Source organism: Cryptomeria japonica, chromosome 8, assembly GCF_030272615.1.
Source record: "Cryptomeria japonica chromosome 8, Sugi_1.0, whole genome shotgun sequence".
Classification (NCBI taxonomy): domain Eukaryota; kingdom Viridiplantae; phylum Streptophyta; class Pinopsida; order Cupressales; family Cupressaceae; genus Cryptomeria; species Cryptomeria japonica.
Genome location: NC_081412.1, coordinates 718,512,014 through 718,530,175, shown reverse-complemented (window position 1 = coordinate 718,530,175; position 18,162 = coordinate 718,512,014). Strand labels below are relative to the sequence as shown.

Genomic DNA, 18,162 nt, shown 5'->3' with positions numbered 1-18,162 from the left:
AGCTTTGGAATTAGTTTTGAGAGTGTGAAACCTATGAGATCAACTCCTCTAACACATTTAGAGGTTTCATCCTCTTTTGAAAACTTCACCTTTCATGAGAATGACTTTTTTAATTCAAATTTGATAAGACAAAAAGAGTTGATTCAAAAAATTGCCAACACTTTATGAATATAAAAATATGCCTTATTCTTAATTCAATAGATAATTATTATTAATTTTTTACATATACTATTTTTGATTTTTTTATAGATAAGGTGATTTAAAAACACACATTTTTCAAACCATGTTCACACACTAGCTATAAGTTTATAAAAACAATTTCCTATTTTTTATGACCAAGTTAGGTTGGCGCAAAAATCAATTTTTTAATATTTAAAAAAAAATCCTAATAAAAAATTCATAGCTAATTATTTACTTGTACTAAAACATTGAAAAATAATTATATATATATATATATATATATATATATATATATATATATATATATATATATATATATATATATATATATATTTATATATATATACTTACTACAAACTACATTCAATTACTAAAAAAAAAAATTCTACAATATTTTCTTAGTTGTTTGAATAAGCTATTTAATTTTTTTCATAAAATTGCTTCACTTTGTTTTTCTATATGTTTGACTCATCATGATCCTGCACTCACTCAAATAAATCTTTTTATCTTTAATGTGCATCCCATAAATACACTTTATCTTGAACACCTACTATAATAGCTACCCAAGTAAACAATAAGGCCATTATATATAGTTGTTGCCCACCCCAGATAAGGCTAATTCAACTAAATAGTGGAAGAGTTTACATTATATAGCTAGACATTTTGACTTGTATAGAAAAGAATAGGATTAGAGAACTATTAATATCATGATAACTAGACACTTTGACTTATAGAAAGGGATAGGATTAGAGAACTATTAATGTCATCCATGGATTGACCCTTATAAATACAGGCACCAAGGTTCAAATCATTGAGTAATGGTGGATCAATTAATGCCATAGATCTATCGATCAGTCAAGATTTTATTTTTTTTCGAATTTTCACAAAAAAAAAAAACCTAAAAACCTAGTATACTCTATAAACCTAGTATACTCTATAAAGGAGGGGATGCTCCTATTTAAGTTTATTATTCTATCATTATCCAAGACAACCTATATAGGGAATAGGCTCCAAATTTTTTTCTAGGAACACTCTATCTCATATTCAAGGTATACAAGAAGTACGGCTAGCCATATCCAAAAAGATCACGAATCTAAGACCGAGAATTCACAGTCAACTCATCTCTATAAATAATCTCTCTATATAGAGAGATCGATACAAGATCTATCTACATTATTATCTAGATCAGACTATAAGATTGTGGGAAAGGAGACTAGGTCAAAGTGTTTTGGAGGGAGAGTTATTAATAGTAAGGAGTATCCTCAAATCTCATTCTCGCGATAAGTATAGCGTAGCTTGAATCTACAACCATTAAATTTCCTACAATCTACTCTAACAATTGAGTGTGGAAGATTCAAACTTTAATATCAAAATGAGCATCGAAGTTAACGAAAATAGATATGGGTACCACAAATTTCACCAATAAACAGTATCTTTTCTACAGTTTTTCATTGAACACGAAAATAGCAATTTTTTTTGGAACCCTAATCCGGCATTGGAGTGTAGTAGTTTAACGAATATTTGAGCCATGTGCAGACAGATAGGCAAAAAAAAATTGATCGGCCCTATGTTATCTTTTATCCTCTATTCTCAGTAATTGTTTGCATGATTATCGTCGTCGTTTCCTATAACGAATAATGGCAATCCCGCACATATTCCGTATAGTGTTGAAAACAGCTCTTTATAGGTTGTCTACACTGTTTCATTATTTGAGAAATCTATAAATAATAGTTTAAACCCTGGTACCATCAAACGATTACAAACAATTAAATGTTCAAACTAGACTAAGACTCAAATAATCAAAGTTCATAATAGCCTTGAATTCTGATTCAAATTCTACCATCAATTATTGTTGTTTCAGGAAATGCATAGTTTATTCTAAGATGCCTGCCTTCAGCCATGAATGACTCATTGGCACTTTAATAATTATTTTCTCTCCCCTTTCTGCTTTTGTTGTCCATAAAATTCAGTGCCATCATAACAAAATCATTGCTTCAATTCTGTCAAATGGGTTTTAGGAAGGTAGTAGAATTGGTTATTGTATTTGCACTACTTATGGTTCATAATGCCATTGCTGCTCCTGAATCTGATCTTATAGAGAAGTTGCCTGGCCAAAGAGAGAAAGTTTCCTTCAAGCAGTATGGTGGGTACATTACAACTAATGAAGAGCATGGTAGAGCATTGTATTATTACTTTGTAGAGGCCCAGACCAATGTTACATCTAGGCCCCTCGCCTTGTGGTTCAATGGAGGTAAAATAATCTATTAAAAACCACAATGGAGGTAAAATAATCTATTTAATTTTTAATAGATACTTTTCATGGATTGTGGAAATCTGATATCTTTAATAGATAATCTTCATGAAAAGGAATTGAGGTGAAAACTCTTTAGCTCTTTACTATCATGAAAATTCAAAAACTTACAGACAATCTAACCCAAAAACGTTACAGCTTAGAATCCATTTTTTTATCATAATCTATAATACCCATCTTTGATCAATCATTGCAGGGCCTGGATGCTCATCACTTGGATATGGAGCATTGAAGGAGAATGGCCCTTTCAAATTCAATGGCAAAGGTTGGGAGGAAAACAAGTTTTCTTGGAATACAGGTACAGATTTTCAACATTCGTCTGTGTATGCTTAATCCTTCTATCCTTACATCACTCAAATCATGTGCTCCTCAGTGATATGTAAAAGTTGTTTATGGCAGTGACAAACATGCTTTATGTAGAGAGCCCAATTGGAGTGGGATTTTCTTATTCAAATACAACTTCAGATTATCATTTGTTTAATGACACTTTGACTGGTAATTCATCTCCCACCTTTTTAAATTCATGGAAATGTTTGTATGCTTGTCTGTAATGTTGTACAATGAGTTTCAATACTTTTGTCATGAAATCTCTTATAGTATCCTTATTGGTAATATATAGAATTTCAATGTTGGTATTACTTGGAAAGGGAAAAATTAAATTAATGGCCCAAGTATGTATGCCAGGATCATTCAATGAATCTTGAATGAACAATAAAAGAAATAAATATTTTTTTAAATATACTCAGAACATTTTAGATCGGTAAAACAGTATAATCAATTGTTGATCATTCTACGCTAGTATGAAAAGTAATGATCAACAAAATTTGTTTAAATTTTAATTTGAAGTTAAAAATATATATAAATTTTTCGAAAAATGGTACTACATTTTATATAAAACTTGGCTTGGAATCTTATCACCTGCAATTGCTACAGAAAGAATAGAAAAAAAACACCAATGTAGTAGCAGAAATCAAAATAGAAATAAATAAAAAGAGCTTTAGATACACATAATACATAGAATTTCAGATTAAAATAAGTAATATACAAAATATGAAGCAATAATTGACAGTAATATTGGTTCTAGCTCTCATTCACTCTTATTAAAAAATATGGCTGGAATTTTAATGAACATTAAAATTTCTCTGTGTATAAGTAAAATAAAATGTAATTAGCTGCGATCAATGCTAATTTAGGTTGGACAGATAGAGTTAATAAGTATTAAATTAGTAGTATTTTGTTTAATGATGTTTTAATTAAAAAAGTCTATGTCTTATTTCAGTCAACCAATCCCTAATCCATAATACCATTAGATGTGTCTTTCTTGATATTTGATCTTTGTAAAATAGAAGAGATATTAATAAAAAAAAAATTAAATTAAGGGTCATTTTGAAGTTCAAATGGCTGGTAAGGTTGTGCTAAGGCTTTGGGTTACTATTAGGTTGTTCAAGTCCACTTTTAATGTCTCCACTCTGAAATACAATTTAATAATAAATGATAATAATAAAATTAAAATAAAATATAATAGAATACAATTATATATAATTAAATTTTAATTAAGTTAATGAATGGTCAAAGACATGAAATGAAAAGTTGTGACTCCCTCAAACATGAGATTTAAAAGGGAGAAGAGAACCTCATTTGAGGGGAAAATTTGGAAATGAAAGTGCAAATCTGATTGTGAAAGGTTGTATCCCTTTCAAAGGATAGAAATAATGAAGAGTTTCACTCTTTCAAAGGGTGCTAATGGTGAAAGGGTGCGCCTCTTGCCAAAGGGGATACATGATAAAGAGGTGTGACCTCTCCCTCACATTGAAAGATATAAAGGAAAGAAATCAAAAGCATCTAGGGAGATCACCATTGATTAGATCAGATTTGAATTGTTATTGAGTTACAGGCATAGAAACACCTGAAGAAATAAGAATCGAAGGATTCAGAATGAATTTAATAAGATATTAAATATTCAGTAATTCATTTGATTACCACAGTTTGCTAATTTATTATATGTAGATGGAATTCCTTCATGTGTTCTGAATATACCCAATCATGGTAAGAGAAGGAAGAAGAACATCGAAGAATGCAAATTGAACTCACAACAAGTAAGGAACTCTCTGCCATATTCAAGTTTATGACATTAATACATTTTGGGTTTTACTATTAAGAGTTAAAGGCACTCCCTCTTGTGACCCTCCTTTAATAACTAAGAATTATAACTTAGGGTAAACTAGGGTTATTTATAAAAAAAGACATTACAAGTGGTATCAGAGCATGATCTTGCCAGTTGGTAGGGTAAGGATAAATCATTTATGCATTCTAATCAATAAGAAGGGATGTATTGACTTCATTCAAAAATATGGCAATAACTAAATGACAATGGAAAGACAATATGAGAGATTGTTAAACATACATGTATTATGCAAAGAAGACAATCAAGTATATAATATATACACTAGATTAAGAGATAATTTAATGGAGATCTAAGGTGAAGTATATGAAGAGTTGGTAACAACCTTTGGTAAAGAGATTGTGGATACTTTATGACAATCTTATGATCAAATTATGGAAGACTTTATAGTAGATTTGTGGAAGAAATTTATTGTGAATTATGGAATAATAATTATTCCAAGAGATGGTTAGATGGTCCTGGTTGGATGATCCTACCTCTTGTGGATAAAGTAAATTGGCCCAAGAGATGGTGTCGGTCTTGGTTGGATGCTTCTGCCTCTCATGGATAAAGAGAATTGGCCCAAGAGATGGTTCTGGCCCTAGTTGGATGCTCCTTCCTCTTGTGGAGTGGTTACTTTGAGAGATGATTCTGGTCCTAGTTAGTCACTCCTACCTTTGGTGGGTAAAATGAAATATTGATTGGCCCAAGGGATGGATCTAGTCTTGGTTGGATATTTTGCTTCTTGTTGACCAAGTAAACTATACCTACATGTGCTTGTATTTGAATATATCCTTGTGTCTACTTCGTGTATACTTCTTGTTTTCACATGTATGCTTTGTGTTTTATGTATACACTTCATTTTGGGCATATCTACTACATAAATATTTATGATTAATGATTTCTATCATTATGAATTCTATTTTTCCGTTGACCTAGAAAGATGAGTTCATTTAGGAAAGAATGTTGCAATTAAGGTGTTACATGTGTGTTATGCTTCTAATCCCCTTCTCAATGAGTGAGGATTTCACCTTTGTTGTCTCAAGGAATAACCAAACATAGTTCTTCTGAGTACAATTGATGAGAGAGAACCTGTCTTAAGATTAAAAATCTTCAAGGGTTAGTTAGGAATACTTGCATCGTGAAAATTTAGTTAAATTGATCATTTCTTGAGGACAAGCAATCTTGAGTGGGGTGAGTTGTAATTTCACCACTTTGAAATAAAATTGAATGATAAATGATAATAATAAAATTAAAATAAAAATATAATAGATTACAATTAAACATAATTAAATTTTAATTAAGTTAATGAATGGTCAAAGACATGAAATGAAAAGTTGTGTCTCCCTCAAACATGAGATATAAAAGGGAGAAGAGAACCTCATTTGAGGGGAGAATTTGGAAATGAAAGAGCAGATCTGATAATATAATTGTGAAAGGTTGTATCTCTTTCAAAGGATAGAAATAATGAAGCGTTGCACTTTTTCAAAGTGTGCTAATGGTGAAAGGGTGTGTCTTTTGCCAAAGGGGATACATGATGAAGAGGTTTCACCTCTCCCTCACATTGAAAGATATAAAGGAAAAAATTCAAAAACATCTAGGGAGATCACCATTGATCAAATCAGATCAAAACTATTATTAAGGTATAGGCACAATAAGGCTTGAAGAAATAAGAATTAAATGATTCAGATTGGATTTTATAAGATAATAAATATTCAACAATTCATCTGATTGCCACAGTTTGCTAATTTATTACATGAAGATTGAATCCCTTCATATGTTCTTAATATAACTAGTTGTGGTAAGAGAAGGAAGAAGAACATCAAAGAATGCAGATTAAACTCACAACAAGTAAGGAACTCTCTATCATATCCATGTTTAAGACATTAAGACTTTCTGGGCTTTACTATTAAGAATTAAAGGCACTCCCTCTTGTAACCATCCTTTAATAACTAAGAATTATAATCTAGGGTAAACTAGGGTAATTTATAAAAGGGACATTACACACTCATTTGTCCCTAAGGGGAGCAGTGGTAGTTGGTTTAACTATTGTGGGCATTGATCATTTAAAGATTTTTAAGCCATCCAAAAGGAATGAGCCAATTGTGGACACCCCTTAGGTCACAAAAAAATAAAATAAAAAAGGTTAAATGTATTCAATTTTCTCTTTTTTGTCTATATTTTTTATTAATAGTTTATTGATCTCTAGGGTTTAGTTGGTAATTTGGTGGGTAATTTTATAGAAGAAAGGAGTTTACAATTCATGGGAGATAGAATTGAAATGGTAAATGCATCTTTATTGCCATGTACATGGCATACCCTTTGTAAAATTGTATATATGCTCTAGCTAATTTGTTGTTTCTATCTAGCTATCTATATCTCTATGTGTCTATTTTTGTAATACTACAAATATGTAGACATAGATTACATGTCATGAAGTTTGAGATTCATTATGAAAATTAAACAATTCACATGTGGAGTTGAATTGTTTCGATATGTATCATCTCCCGATGATTGTGTGGCATGGTTGATATGTTGCTAGATAACTTTGCATAGGACAAGCTCCAAGAGTACCAATTTAACTACCATCATGAATACATTGTTTGATGTCCAAAGTGTAATTCTTGAAATAATATGGTGATTTGCATTATGATTTAGCCTTTGCAATTTGGCCTAGAGATGTGTTTGACCCTTCTAAATCTGTCTTAGACACTCCTAATAATTTATTTAATAAACCAATTGAACAACAGATATATTCATAGTTGACTAATAAACATCGCTAGTTTTATTTCTACCCTTCAAATTTATATTTTTTTTATGCCCTTTGCTGATCGAAAAACAAATTATAGACACCAATCTAGAGAGATAGGGGTGTAATCGGATAATAGGTGATCCCATAATAGATTAGAAAGATTCTATCAAAGGGTTGTGACAAGGATACATAAGTATAAGGTACAGTAGAAAGTCATTAGGTGACTAGGACTAGGGGCTAAGACTAAGGCAATAGATAAAAGATATACATGAAAAGGAGATATAAGGAATGTATATTACATATTAAGCTATTAATATAAAGGAATCTATCTTGCTGCTCTAATACTGTGTATAATATTTCTTTTTGATTAATTAGTTACATTGGATTAGGGATTCAGTTGCCATTTCAATAGGACCGTATATTGGGTTAAAGACTAGAACTAGTAGAAATCCTTTGGGAGAAGATATATGCTCTACCTCCTTAGAATTATCAAGTTAACATGTTTTTCGATGTTGAGACCCTAGTAAGGTTAGGTTCTATTGGGGTATTGCTAGTGACAAGTTTTAAAAATTCAATCAATACTAAATCATAAGAAGAACATGGAATGAAGATAAACTAGTAAAAACACTATCTTCTTGATGTCTACCTTGTGAGAGGGGGTAAAGTACCTAGGGGATGAGGTATGGAAATGAGGAGAATGTATTTAAAAAAATGAAGAGATGTGACTATTAAGGAAATGAATCAAGTAACCACTATAGGATGCAATATAGAAAAAATAGAAGACCAAATCATGGACACCCATGCTGAAAGGAGATAGTAAAAACACAAAAGAGGTCAAGGAGAAAATGAAGACAAGAAGAATGGACAAATATAATGGTGAAGGGAGGAGATTAAGACAAACCTTGGAAAAAGAGGAAAGAAAAAAGTGAAGAGAAGAGCACACCAACAAGGTTGTTGTTGAGCATGTCGATGTAGGTGAAACTAGAATAAAGAGAACAAAAGAGAAGAGACAAAAAAATAGAAGAGGGTACTCAAGAGGATCTAGACTTAAATTTGAAGAGATGAAATAAATAGTAACCAAGATGTAGTCAACAATTGAAAGATTTGAAAAAAAGTTGTTAATAGGGTTTAGTAGTAGCAATATGGCTCCTACCCTGCCATGCCCCTCAAAGGATTTTAGTATTGTTATAGTATGATTGGATGACAGGTTCAAGGTGCTATTAGAGATGCTAGAAAGAACCCCCTTCTACATCGATGGCCATTTGGAGGAATTAGTTAATTCAAGTGAGAAAATTAAGAGAAAGTAATAAAGAGAAATAAGTATTTATAATCAAGAGTTAAATGAAGAAGTGCAACCAAAAGAAATGCATTTTAAAAATCAAAAGATGAAAAGAAAGTCTTGAAGAGACACTACCCCTAGACTAGAACCCATCCCTATCCAACAATAAAATTTGAAGAATTAAAAAAAAGAAAATAGAAAAGAGAGAACAAAAGAGAGGAGAATAGAAAAAGCATAGTAGAGAAAGTAGTGAGTAGGAGATACCTTGGAGTGAGATCCTAGGAGAGGATTACTTTGACATAAGGTTAAAAGGAGATAAGGGTAGGGAAAATAAGCCCCAAAATCATTAAATTAAGAAGGACAAAACATCAAAGAGGAAACTAGTAAAGAATCTAGTAGTTCATTTATAGTTATCAAGCAATCCTAGGAAAAACCCTAGTAATATGGATAATACAATCAAGATCCCCATATTTTGTGTAGATATCACTGATGTTGAGAAGCATTGCTTCATTTTATAATCAATTTGGGAAGAGATTGGAAAATTGTTAGATAAAGATAGATTACTCTAGATTTTGTCAAATTGGTGAAGGATGAGGAATTAGAATGGTATGTAAAGAACTACCCAAAACACTCTAGAAAATGGGACAAAGTAAAATTAAAATTTCTATTGAATTTTACAACATAAAAAGTCCCCATCAAGAAAATCACAAGAATAAATAGCCTAGCTAACACAAGGATCATCATCTGTTAAAAAATACGACAATAGGTTCAAAAAATTATTCAAGAAATTAGAAGCACATTTGTTATAAAAATAGAATATTGAATGGTTCATTTATGAGCTGGACCAAGACATAATAATTGGTTTGGATGGGACTTCCAAAAATATACAAACTTGATCCAAATGGCTTACTAGATAGAGGCCTAGATCTGGAGGAAATAAAAAAAAGAATAGAAATAATGAGATTTTAGAAAGCTTGGAAGAATAGATCAAGAAGCTAGCTCTATAGCAAGAAATAAGATAAAAAAACTCCACAGAATTCGGTACTTGCGTCTATTATAACCGAGAAGGACACATCTAGAATGATTTTCCTAAAGAAGGCAAAGAAGACTGTTGTTGCAGCTCTAGAGAAGTCAAGAAAAACACAATATATTGAACCTATTGCTAGGATTAGGACTTACACCTTACTAAGGATTGTTCAAGATATATACCTCTAGTTTAAAATGGAGGAACCAAATGCTATTCAAATTGGGGTCACAATCAAAAGGACAGAGATGATGTCGGCTATTAGATTCGTGTATGGCAAGATAATTGGAATGTGTATGTAGCACAAGGAAATCAGAGTTATTAGGATGATAGAGATTCCAATAATAGAGGAGGCTAAGGTAGAGGACGAGGAAATAGAAGAAAAAATGATGCTAAATGCTTCAATTGTGTCAAGATAGGACAGGACATTATGTCCCAGAATGTTGGGTTGAGAAGAGGCTTAAATACAACTTTTGTAGAGGCGATGATCACATTATGTTTAACTGTGATAAATATAAAGAATTCCATAGATATGTAGAGAAACCTTCCACGCGAAATGATAAACTACAAATGAGAGCCAAAGTAATCCAAGTGCCAGTGGAGTGGACTAGCTATAAAGGACTTTTGTTTTGTTGAGGATGCATTGGATCCCTACGGGATGAAGAGTACCACCCCAAGGAATCAAAGTTTATATATGATGGACATATGGACCTCTAATACCTCACAAGAAAACAATTTTTAAGAACTAGCAGCAAGGAGGAAGAAGAGAGATGTAAATAAGAAAAAAGTAAATGTGGTGACCAGACAAAGGACAGACACCAGGAATGGTAGAAAGAAGTCAGTGGTATAAGGCTTTGAAGAATGTTATAGTCTAGTGGAAGAAGGAGAAGAGGAAGAGGAAGAAGAAGAACCCATCCTACTTAAAGCAAATAAAAGGCAACATGATTGGGTTGATACAAGAAGCAAACGAGACAATTGAACAATAGTTACAGGAGGAGGGAGCTTGTTTTACTGAACAAGATTTCTATACCTTAAAAGAATAATAACAATATTTAGAAATAATGATTTAGTAGTAAAACTAAAACAACTAGGAAAATATTGGAAAAAGAGGCCTCAATTGAACCATTTATCTGAAGAACAAATTTAGAAGAATAGTCCATTACTTACTGATGTTCAGCTAAATGACAATAGGGTCAAATATGTAATTTGGATCTAGGAATAGACTTAAATATTATACCATCTACTACATGGGAAAATTGGGAGAACTTCATTTAGTGAATACCCCTATGAACACATGCGTACTAGATGGGTCTAGAATGAATACATTTGACGGAAAAATCTAGTTTAAGTGAATATAAATGGGATCGAACAATGTGCTAACTTTGAAGTAGTTTGGATGAAGGAAACCTTCAATACATTCAGGGCTCAAATTGGGCTGTAGATTGTTTAAAATAAAAAATGGGATTTTAGATTCCGAGAACGAAGAAAAATCTTTTGTTGATGATAACCGATTTGTTAGAATTCTTCTGGTTGACTTAGAAGATACATCCTATTTTGATTAAATAGCTCAATAACATATTGGGGAAGATGTGAGGAACCTATACACAATATTTAGCCTTCTATATCGACAAGGAGAAGAAAAGTTGAACACTAAAGGGGAACTTGAACTTGATAGTGAAACCAAAACTACAAACAGTAATAAAGTGTTGGAGGCATTGGTACATAACAAACTGAAGATCACAACACAAAGAGTACATGGCTTTTGGAGAGTAATCTTTGTACATACTAGACCTAAATCACCACATAAATCAAATGAGAGCTGAACTATATAAACACTCAAATGTAAGCTAACCAAACCTCACCATATTGGATCCCTACTCAAATATGCATTCAAACATACATCAGATACCATGAGAAAGTAAAAGCTTGCAAAAGAATAGAATAAGGAGGTTTGGAAACAATATTATGGCATGAAACGCTGGAAAGGTTGGATGCAGTATCGAAGAATAAGACAAAAATATATTCTATTTTCTTGTAACATATTGTAACAATAATGCACATTAAATGCGAGCAAATGGTAGAGGATAACAATTAGAAAAGACTAGTTATAGTGACTAATGGGCAAAAAATGATGTCTCCTTAAAAAAGTAATGAATAAAAGGTAGAGTATGCAAGGTTCCCAAGAAGAAGCTTGATGTATTTAAGGACTTCCCAAACTTCACCCAAGAACATGAATGGGTTTGCCTCTTGATAAGCCTCATAGGATCACCAGGCTATTAAATAAATAAATTATTAGGTTGATTAGAGAAAGAGCCCTACTTCTGAAGAAAGGCATGAAGAATACAAAAGTTGAAAAGCTTATTAGAGCGAGTTTCATAGCAGGAACTTGAATATTACTATCATCACTGACAAAGGGGTACCCTTCTATAAAGGTGATTGTCTATAAGATTTATTTTATGAGTCAAGAAGGCACAAGCATAGTGTTCACAATATATATTGCTTACCTAATGATGGAACAAAAAAATTCAATCTTTGTGAAATCTTGTGACAAGCGTTACTAGACAATGCAAACCAAAATAAGGACAAATTGCCCATTCTGGTAATGGAGCTATGTTATTTATTCACACATTTTATTTCCTCAACCAACTATGTCAATTTGGGGATAAGAACTCGAGCTAGGATAAAGCAATAGCTTTCGAAATCATAGATTGTGTTAGAGCATTCCCAAACTGTCATGTCTATATCCACTTTTTTTGGGGGTATTTTAAGAGATTCCAAAAGACAATACAAGAAAGTCACCGACTCTCCCACCAAATTGTACAAAAAATACTAATAGAATAGTATTTTATGTGGATAAAGACTATGTACTAATCAATGCCCTAGAATCTTGGACTTCCTGGATTCTACCCCCACCCTACGATATCTTTGATAATGAGGTAGATGTATATGCACAAATCCTACTATATCTTACCAAGGGCCCAAATGAACCACAAGAATCAAATTAAAAAAGATTTTTTTGACTCTAGCTCCTAAGAAAGAAATAGCACTAGAAGAAAAGAAGAAGAAAAAGGAGGAGCCAGTAGAAGTTAAATAAGTAATGTTGATCGATCAAAGGAGGTTTGAAAGATTATAGAACCTCAAATAGTTGTTAAAATAGAAGGAAGCCAATCAATCTTGAGAAAATTGGAGACTACATTGGTTAGGGCTACAAAACAAGAAAAAGAGGAATCCAAAGCTCTACTCAATATGAGCTCAAAAAGATGAAGCTAGACCAAGCATTAGGTGAATCAACCCCTGCCATCCTCCTCCTCATCATCATCCAGTGAAGAAGAAAAAGAACTGCTAACAAAAGGGTCTATCCCCACCTCCATTCCTCGCACCCCATAGCCCCCCTTCTTGATGAAGATCAACTTTTCCAAACCTTGTTCATCTCTTAGACTTTTAACAATACCCTTCTTAAGTATCACTGCATGCTCCTCATTAACAAGCATATCACCAAAAGAGCCCTCATTCGGTTTATGATAGCCTAGAATTACATTGTTGGGGATTTTTTCAAAAATATCCTCACCCTCATAGAAACTTCTATCACACACTAGAAATTGAGAACAACAACAACAAGAGAACCTAAAATTAATAGCTATTCATACAATAGCTCTAGGTTCAACTCCACCATAGATGCAAAATTTCAAGAAAAAGTTGGACACTGAACTCTAGAACAAGAAACAATTACACAAATTGATGGTGAACAAACACGAGGAAACTCAAAATACACAAATGTTGATTACAAAAGTAGCCACCAAGCGGCCTACAAGACATTGTGTAAAAAGGAGAAAATAAGGAAGTTGAAGGAGCCCTTAATAACCCTCCTCCACCACCTCACAACAAAGCATCTAGAGAATCATTTGGTGATACATCCACAATGACCCAAATCTAGCAAACTCGCTAGACTAGTGGGTAGAACTGTTGAATGACGGATTGATGAGGAAAGGTGAACCCACCAAACTAGTAGGTGAAACTACTAGAGGATGAAAATGACAAACCAGACTAACTAAGATGAGAAAAGAATAGAGGATGAAAAAAAAGACAAAAGATGACTCAGATTGAATTCACAAGAGATATATACTAGATATGCACAAGAAGACATGTCAAAAATGCTTACAACCTGTGTTGTACATGTAGGAATACCTACTACATTGGGCTCACAACATAAGCACTAATACCACAGAGGATAGATAAATAGAGCTCCAAGCCTATAATGACATTTTCCTTTTCTCTCTCTCAAGGAGGCTAGATAAGCCCAACCAAGAGATTCCTACCTCAACCCAAACAAGTACATCATGAGTAACTTTAGGGTATGATTCACATCCCTTGCACCAATATAGTGGAGGGTGAAGTATTCTATATAGGCTTATACAAGTGGCTAGGGGTGCCCTCTAAAGACCACAAGGGTACACGAGGCACATCAGTGAACTCCACTCCATCACAAGTGTGGGCTGGGATGGCCGGTTAAGCCCTTCGTACTATCTGTGCACCCCTATCTTGGTATCACCCAAGTTTCAGGATTTTCTAAACATGATGTGAAATAAATTTGGCTGCAAATTTTATTCTGACCTCTTTATATACCTCATTGGTTCATTTGGTTTGGGTCATTCTTTGGGGTGATCAAATCCCCAAACAAACCTCTTAACAAAATAAAAAGAAGATAGCATGTGTTTCTTAGACCCAAGGTCCACAAAGGTGAGGGGAGCAGATATGTACACTCTAACTAGGATAACAATAAGCGTGCAAATGCGCTAAATATGAAGTTATGTAATCATTCTTTCCTTTAAGAAAATTAAGTGTTCCTAAATTACTGAGAAAAATGATTGTCCTTTACTACATCTCGCAAAAGATGTGCTAGCAGTTTATGCTTTTATATTTTGTAATTGAAGACAAGGTACATAAAAATTTGATTAGATTCCAAAAATTATCAAAGACATTGGTGTGTTAACCCAAGGCAGGTTGTGTTGGCATAAGACACTATTCTAGTGATGTTTTGGTGGAGATTGATGATGTATGGTTCATGAGATTTGTTAAGAGTTGTCATTGATGGCAAATCATCCCATTGATCTTATCTAATATGGATTTTTGGATATCTGGATGTCCTAAGGATGTCTTGAGTAAGTTTTGGTAATTCTGTCAGTGATACTTTATGTACAGTCTAGGTGAGCAGTTCTGATTTTTGGTGATGTATTTTTGGCTTTAGTGATCTAAATTAAGTTGATTGGGTATGAGAAGTAGATTATCACACAATCCTAACCTATGATGATGTTTCTTGAGAATGTTAGAAGATCTAGTATCTGGTAGAGAAGTAAAATAGGGTTACCTTCATTATTGATGGTGTAATGTGTGGACCGAATTCTTAATTGAAGTTGATTTTGGTGGTTGTTTGCAAGTTCAAGGTAATTGTACTAACTTATGGAAAGTGTGTGATCATATGTTTTTGATTTGAAACATGGTTTTGTAAATATTTGAGCCAACTTCAAGCTACACATTCCATATTCTGATATTCTGGGAAGCCAACTTGTGGGAGATCAGTTTTGCTAATATAGATATATTTAAGATCGACTTGGTTAATGCATTTGAGTATGGATATGATCTATAACATGATTTTGGGAGTGATTGAGTGCAGTTTCATGTGTGCACCTTGAATTTAGTTGATCCAGTAATCAGTAGCAAGGTAGAACATATCAGTTTATCAAAATAGTACAACATATCACTTTGTGTCTAACTGAAACTACTATTTGGCATAGTTAGATGTTTTTTTTGGTTCCTTACTCATCGCAATCATTTTTATTATCTTGTAAGGTAGTGAGCCTTCCTCTGGATTGTAGCCCTCTTGTACTTGAGCAGTGAGCTCTAGGTAGTGTGCCTGAATGCATGTGTATTCTCCTCATGTAATATTGTTTTACTACTGGCCACAGTATAATAATATTGTGGGTTCGAATCCCACCATGGTTTTTCCCTTTCCTGGTTTTCATGTAAAAATATTGGTGTTATGGTTATATGCATATTTTCTTTGTGTTTTTATATTTCATTTTCTTACTTGTGCATTCAGTGATTAAAGAATCAGATTAACAGATTCATAAATACTGGAACACTGATTCCCCCCCCTCTTAGTGTTCATTGATTCCAACAATTGGTATCAGGGCCTAGTTCCTTGGAAGAATCCTAACATCTTTATTTAGGAAGATCCAGAAAATTGAATCAATGGACTCCGGTTTGAAGAGACAACTTACTGTGGCACTTGAAGATCTTGATGCAACAATGAAGAAAAAGAATAGCCTAAAAAGAAATTTGAATGCAGCTGAAGACTTCATTGAAAACCTAAAAGATCAATTGAACACTTCTTAGGAAAAGAGGAAGGAGCTAATGGACAAGTTGAAGGAAAAAGAAGAACAAAGTATTAACAATCAAATTATACAAGACAAGACTGATGAATGTGAGAAGTTGGCCACGGAGAATGCCATTTTGAAGAATGAGATGCAATCTATTGTTATGAAGCTGATTAAGGAGATTCAAGACTAGAAAAATAATGAAGAAAACTTGACTCAATCCTTGAAGGACAGATCTGTTGAATGTTGTAGATTGAAATATGAGAATGATTAGTTGAAGCTTGAATTGGTGCAAACAAAGAATGATGGACAAGAACTTGAGAGACAAATCATAATTCTGAGAGATGAGCTGATTACTACTAATGAGTACAAAGAAAATTTTAGAGCTAGTTCAGCCCATTTGGATGAGATGCTGGATAGTTAGAGACATGGAAATGACATGCAATGAGTTGGATTTGAGAAAGGAGAATCTTCTGGTTTTGGTTAAAGCAACCATCACTAAAAGAACAAAAAACCTCTAGTAAGATAGCCTAATGCCTATAAGTTCAATGGTAGATTTTTTACTTGCAATAGATTTGGTCATATGGCAAATCAGTGCAAAAGTAGGATGAATAATAGAATGATGAATAATGGTCCTACCTTTACTGGTCAATGTTTCAAATGCAACAATTTTGGTCATAAGTCAAATATGTGCAAAGTGATGATCAATTTGTAGAATAAGAGGTGTTATGCATGCATGATGTTTGGACATATATCTAGCCAATTCAAGATGAGACAAAATAAAATTAATTTTATACCAATACAGAGAAATGTTGTCTGCCATGCATGCAACAAACATGGACATATTGCAAGACATTGTAGAAGAAAGAATGCATTGGTGAACAAGAACAAATTTGATCAGAAAGGAAAAGAAGAGGTAGATAAAATCAAAGATCAACATAAGAAGATGTGGGTAAAGAAAGAAGATCAAAATGTGTAGAATGGCTCCACACCTGAATCCAATGATGGAACCTCATTTGGTAACTAGGGTTTTTTGGCCTTAGGGGGATTTTTTAATGCAAATCTTTAGAACCCTCTCTTCTGATATCTATAACCAGTTCCAGAAGGTTGTAGATGATTTAGATTGAGCATGCAGATGATATCCAAAAGATTTGTGACAATTTGATAATCTAGTAAATTAAATAATGGAAAGTAAGGTAACCCGAAGCTTTAAGGTTGAGTGTTTATTAAAACTAGAAATTAGCTTGAAAAGGGCATTTCAAAAGCTTATTCTTCACAATGTGATCAAGAGAAAAGAGCAGAGTAGATGAGTGAAAGAGATTTGACAACAAAATCGAGCTTGAAGCGATGATTCAACAATTTCCTGTACCGAGTTGTGAATAAAGAGGTATTTATCCACTCACAGGCTATCGTTTGAAACCCTAAAATCATCATGGCATTTGCATTTGGTGTTTCTACCCCTCTAGTAGTTCAGATTTCTAAGAGGGCAAGGCCCATTTTCAAAAGGCATTCTTTCAAATCGGTTAAAGATGATATGGAAGGAGTGTTTTCATCAATTCCATATGGTGTTTTTCACAATGAAGATATAAGGGCATAAATTCAATGTGACATTGAAGAACTTGGAAATTTAGATATTCTCTCACTCTATAACAAACTAATGGTAGATAGTCTTGGAAACCTGAAGCCAAAATACAAGATTCTTTATGACAAGGGTTTTGCGTAATTCATCTTTTGCAGTATTTGATGAAACAGAATGGGTTTGATACATTCTCAGTGGGATTCATGATGAGTTCATATGGTTGGAAAACCAACATAAGGTCACAAAGTAGGCCATTCAGGCAGACACATGCTTGAGTGCAACCAGTGAGATTCCTAGCCCAAGGAAAGTGTAGAATAATATTGTGGTAGTTGTTATCAGTTCTCAATATGATAACCAATCAATGAAAATCAGTGATATAGTTGAGAATAATGTGAGTTTCGCCTCAATGGTGGTGGGCTACAAAGTATATTAATCTAGCAGGAAAAATTGAGTCTCTCGTACAACATTATTCATTGCATATTAGATGCTTAAGGAGGATAAA

General features: G+C 33.1%; 1 protein-coding gene across 1 annotated transcript in view; it reads left to right on the top strand.

The window, feature by feature from the left end:
• The first annotated feature begins 2,187 nt into the window (after positions 1 to 2,187).
• Positions 2,188 to 18,162, top strand: part of LOC131074205 (serine carboxypeptidase-like 45) — a 41,131-nt gene continuing 25,156 nt past the window's right edge. Inside the window, exons 1-3 of the mRNA XM_058010766.1 lie at positions 2,188 to 2,431; positions 2,688 to 2,789; positions 2,891 to 2,986. Coding sequence (XP_057866749.1) covers positions 2,188 to 2,431; positions 2,688 to 2,789; positions 2,891 to 2,986 — 442 coding nt within the window. The remainder of the gene's footprint in view (positions 2,432 to 2,687; positions 2,790 to 2,890; positions 2,987 to 18,162) is intronic.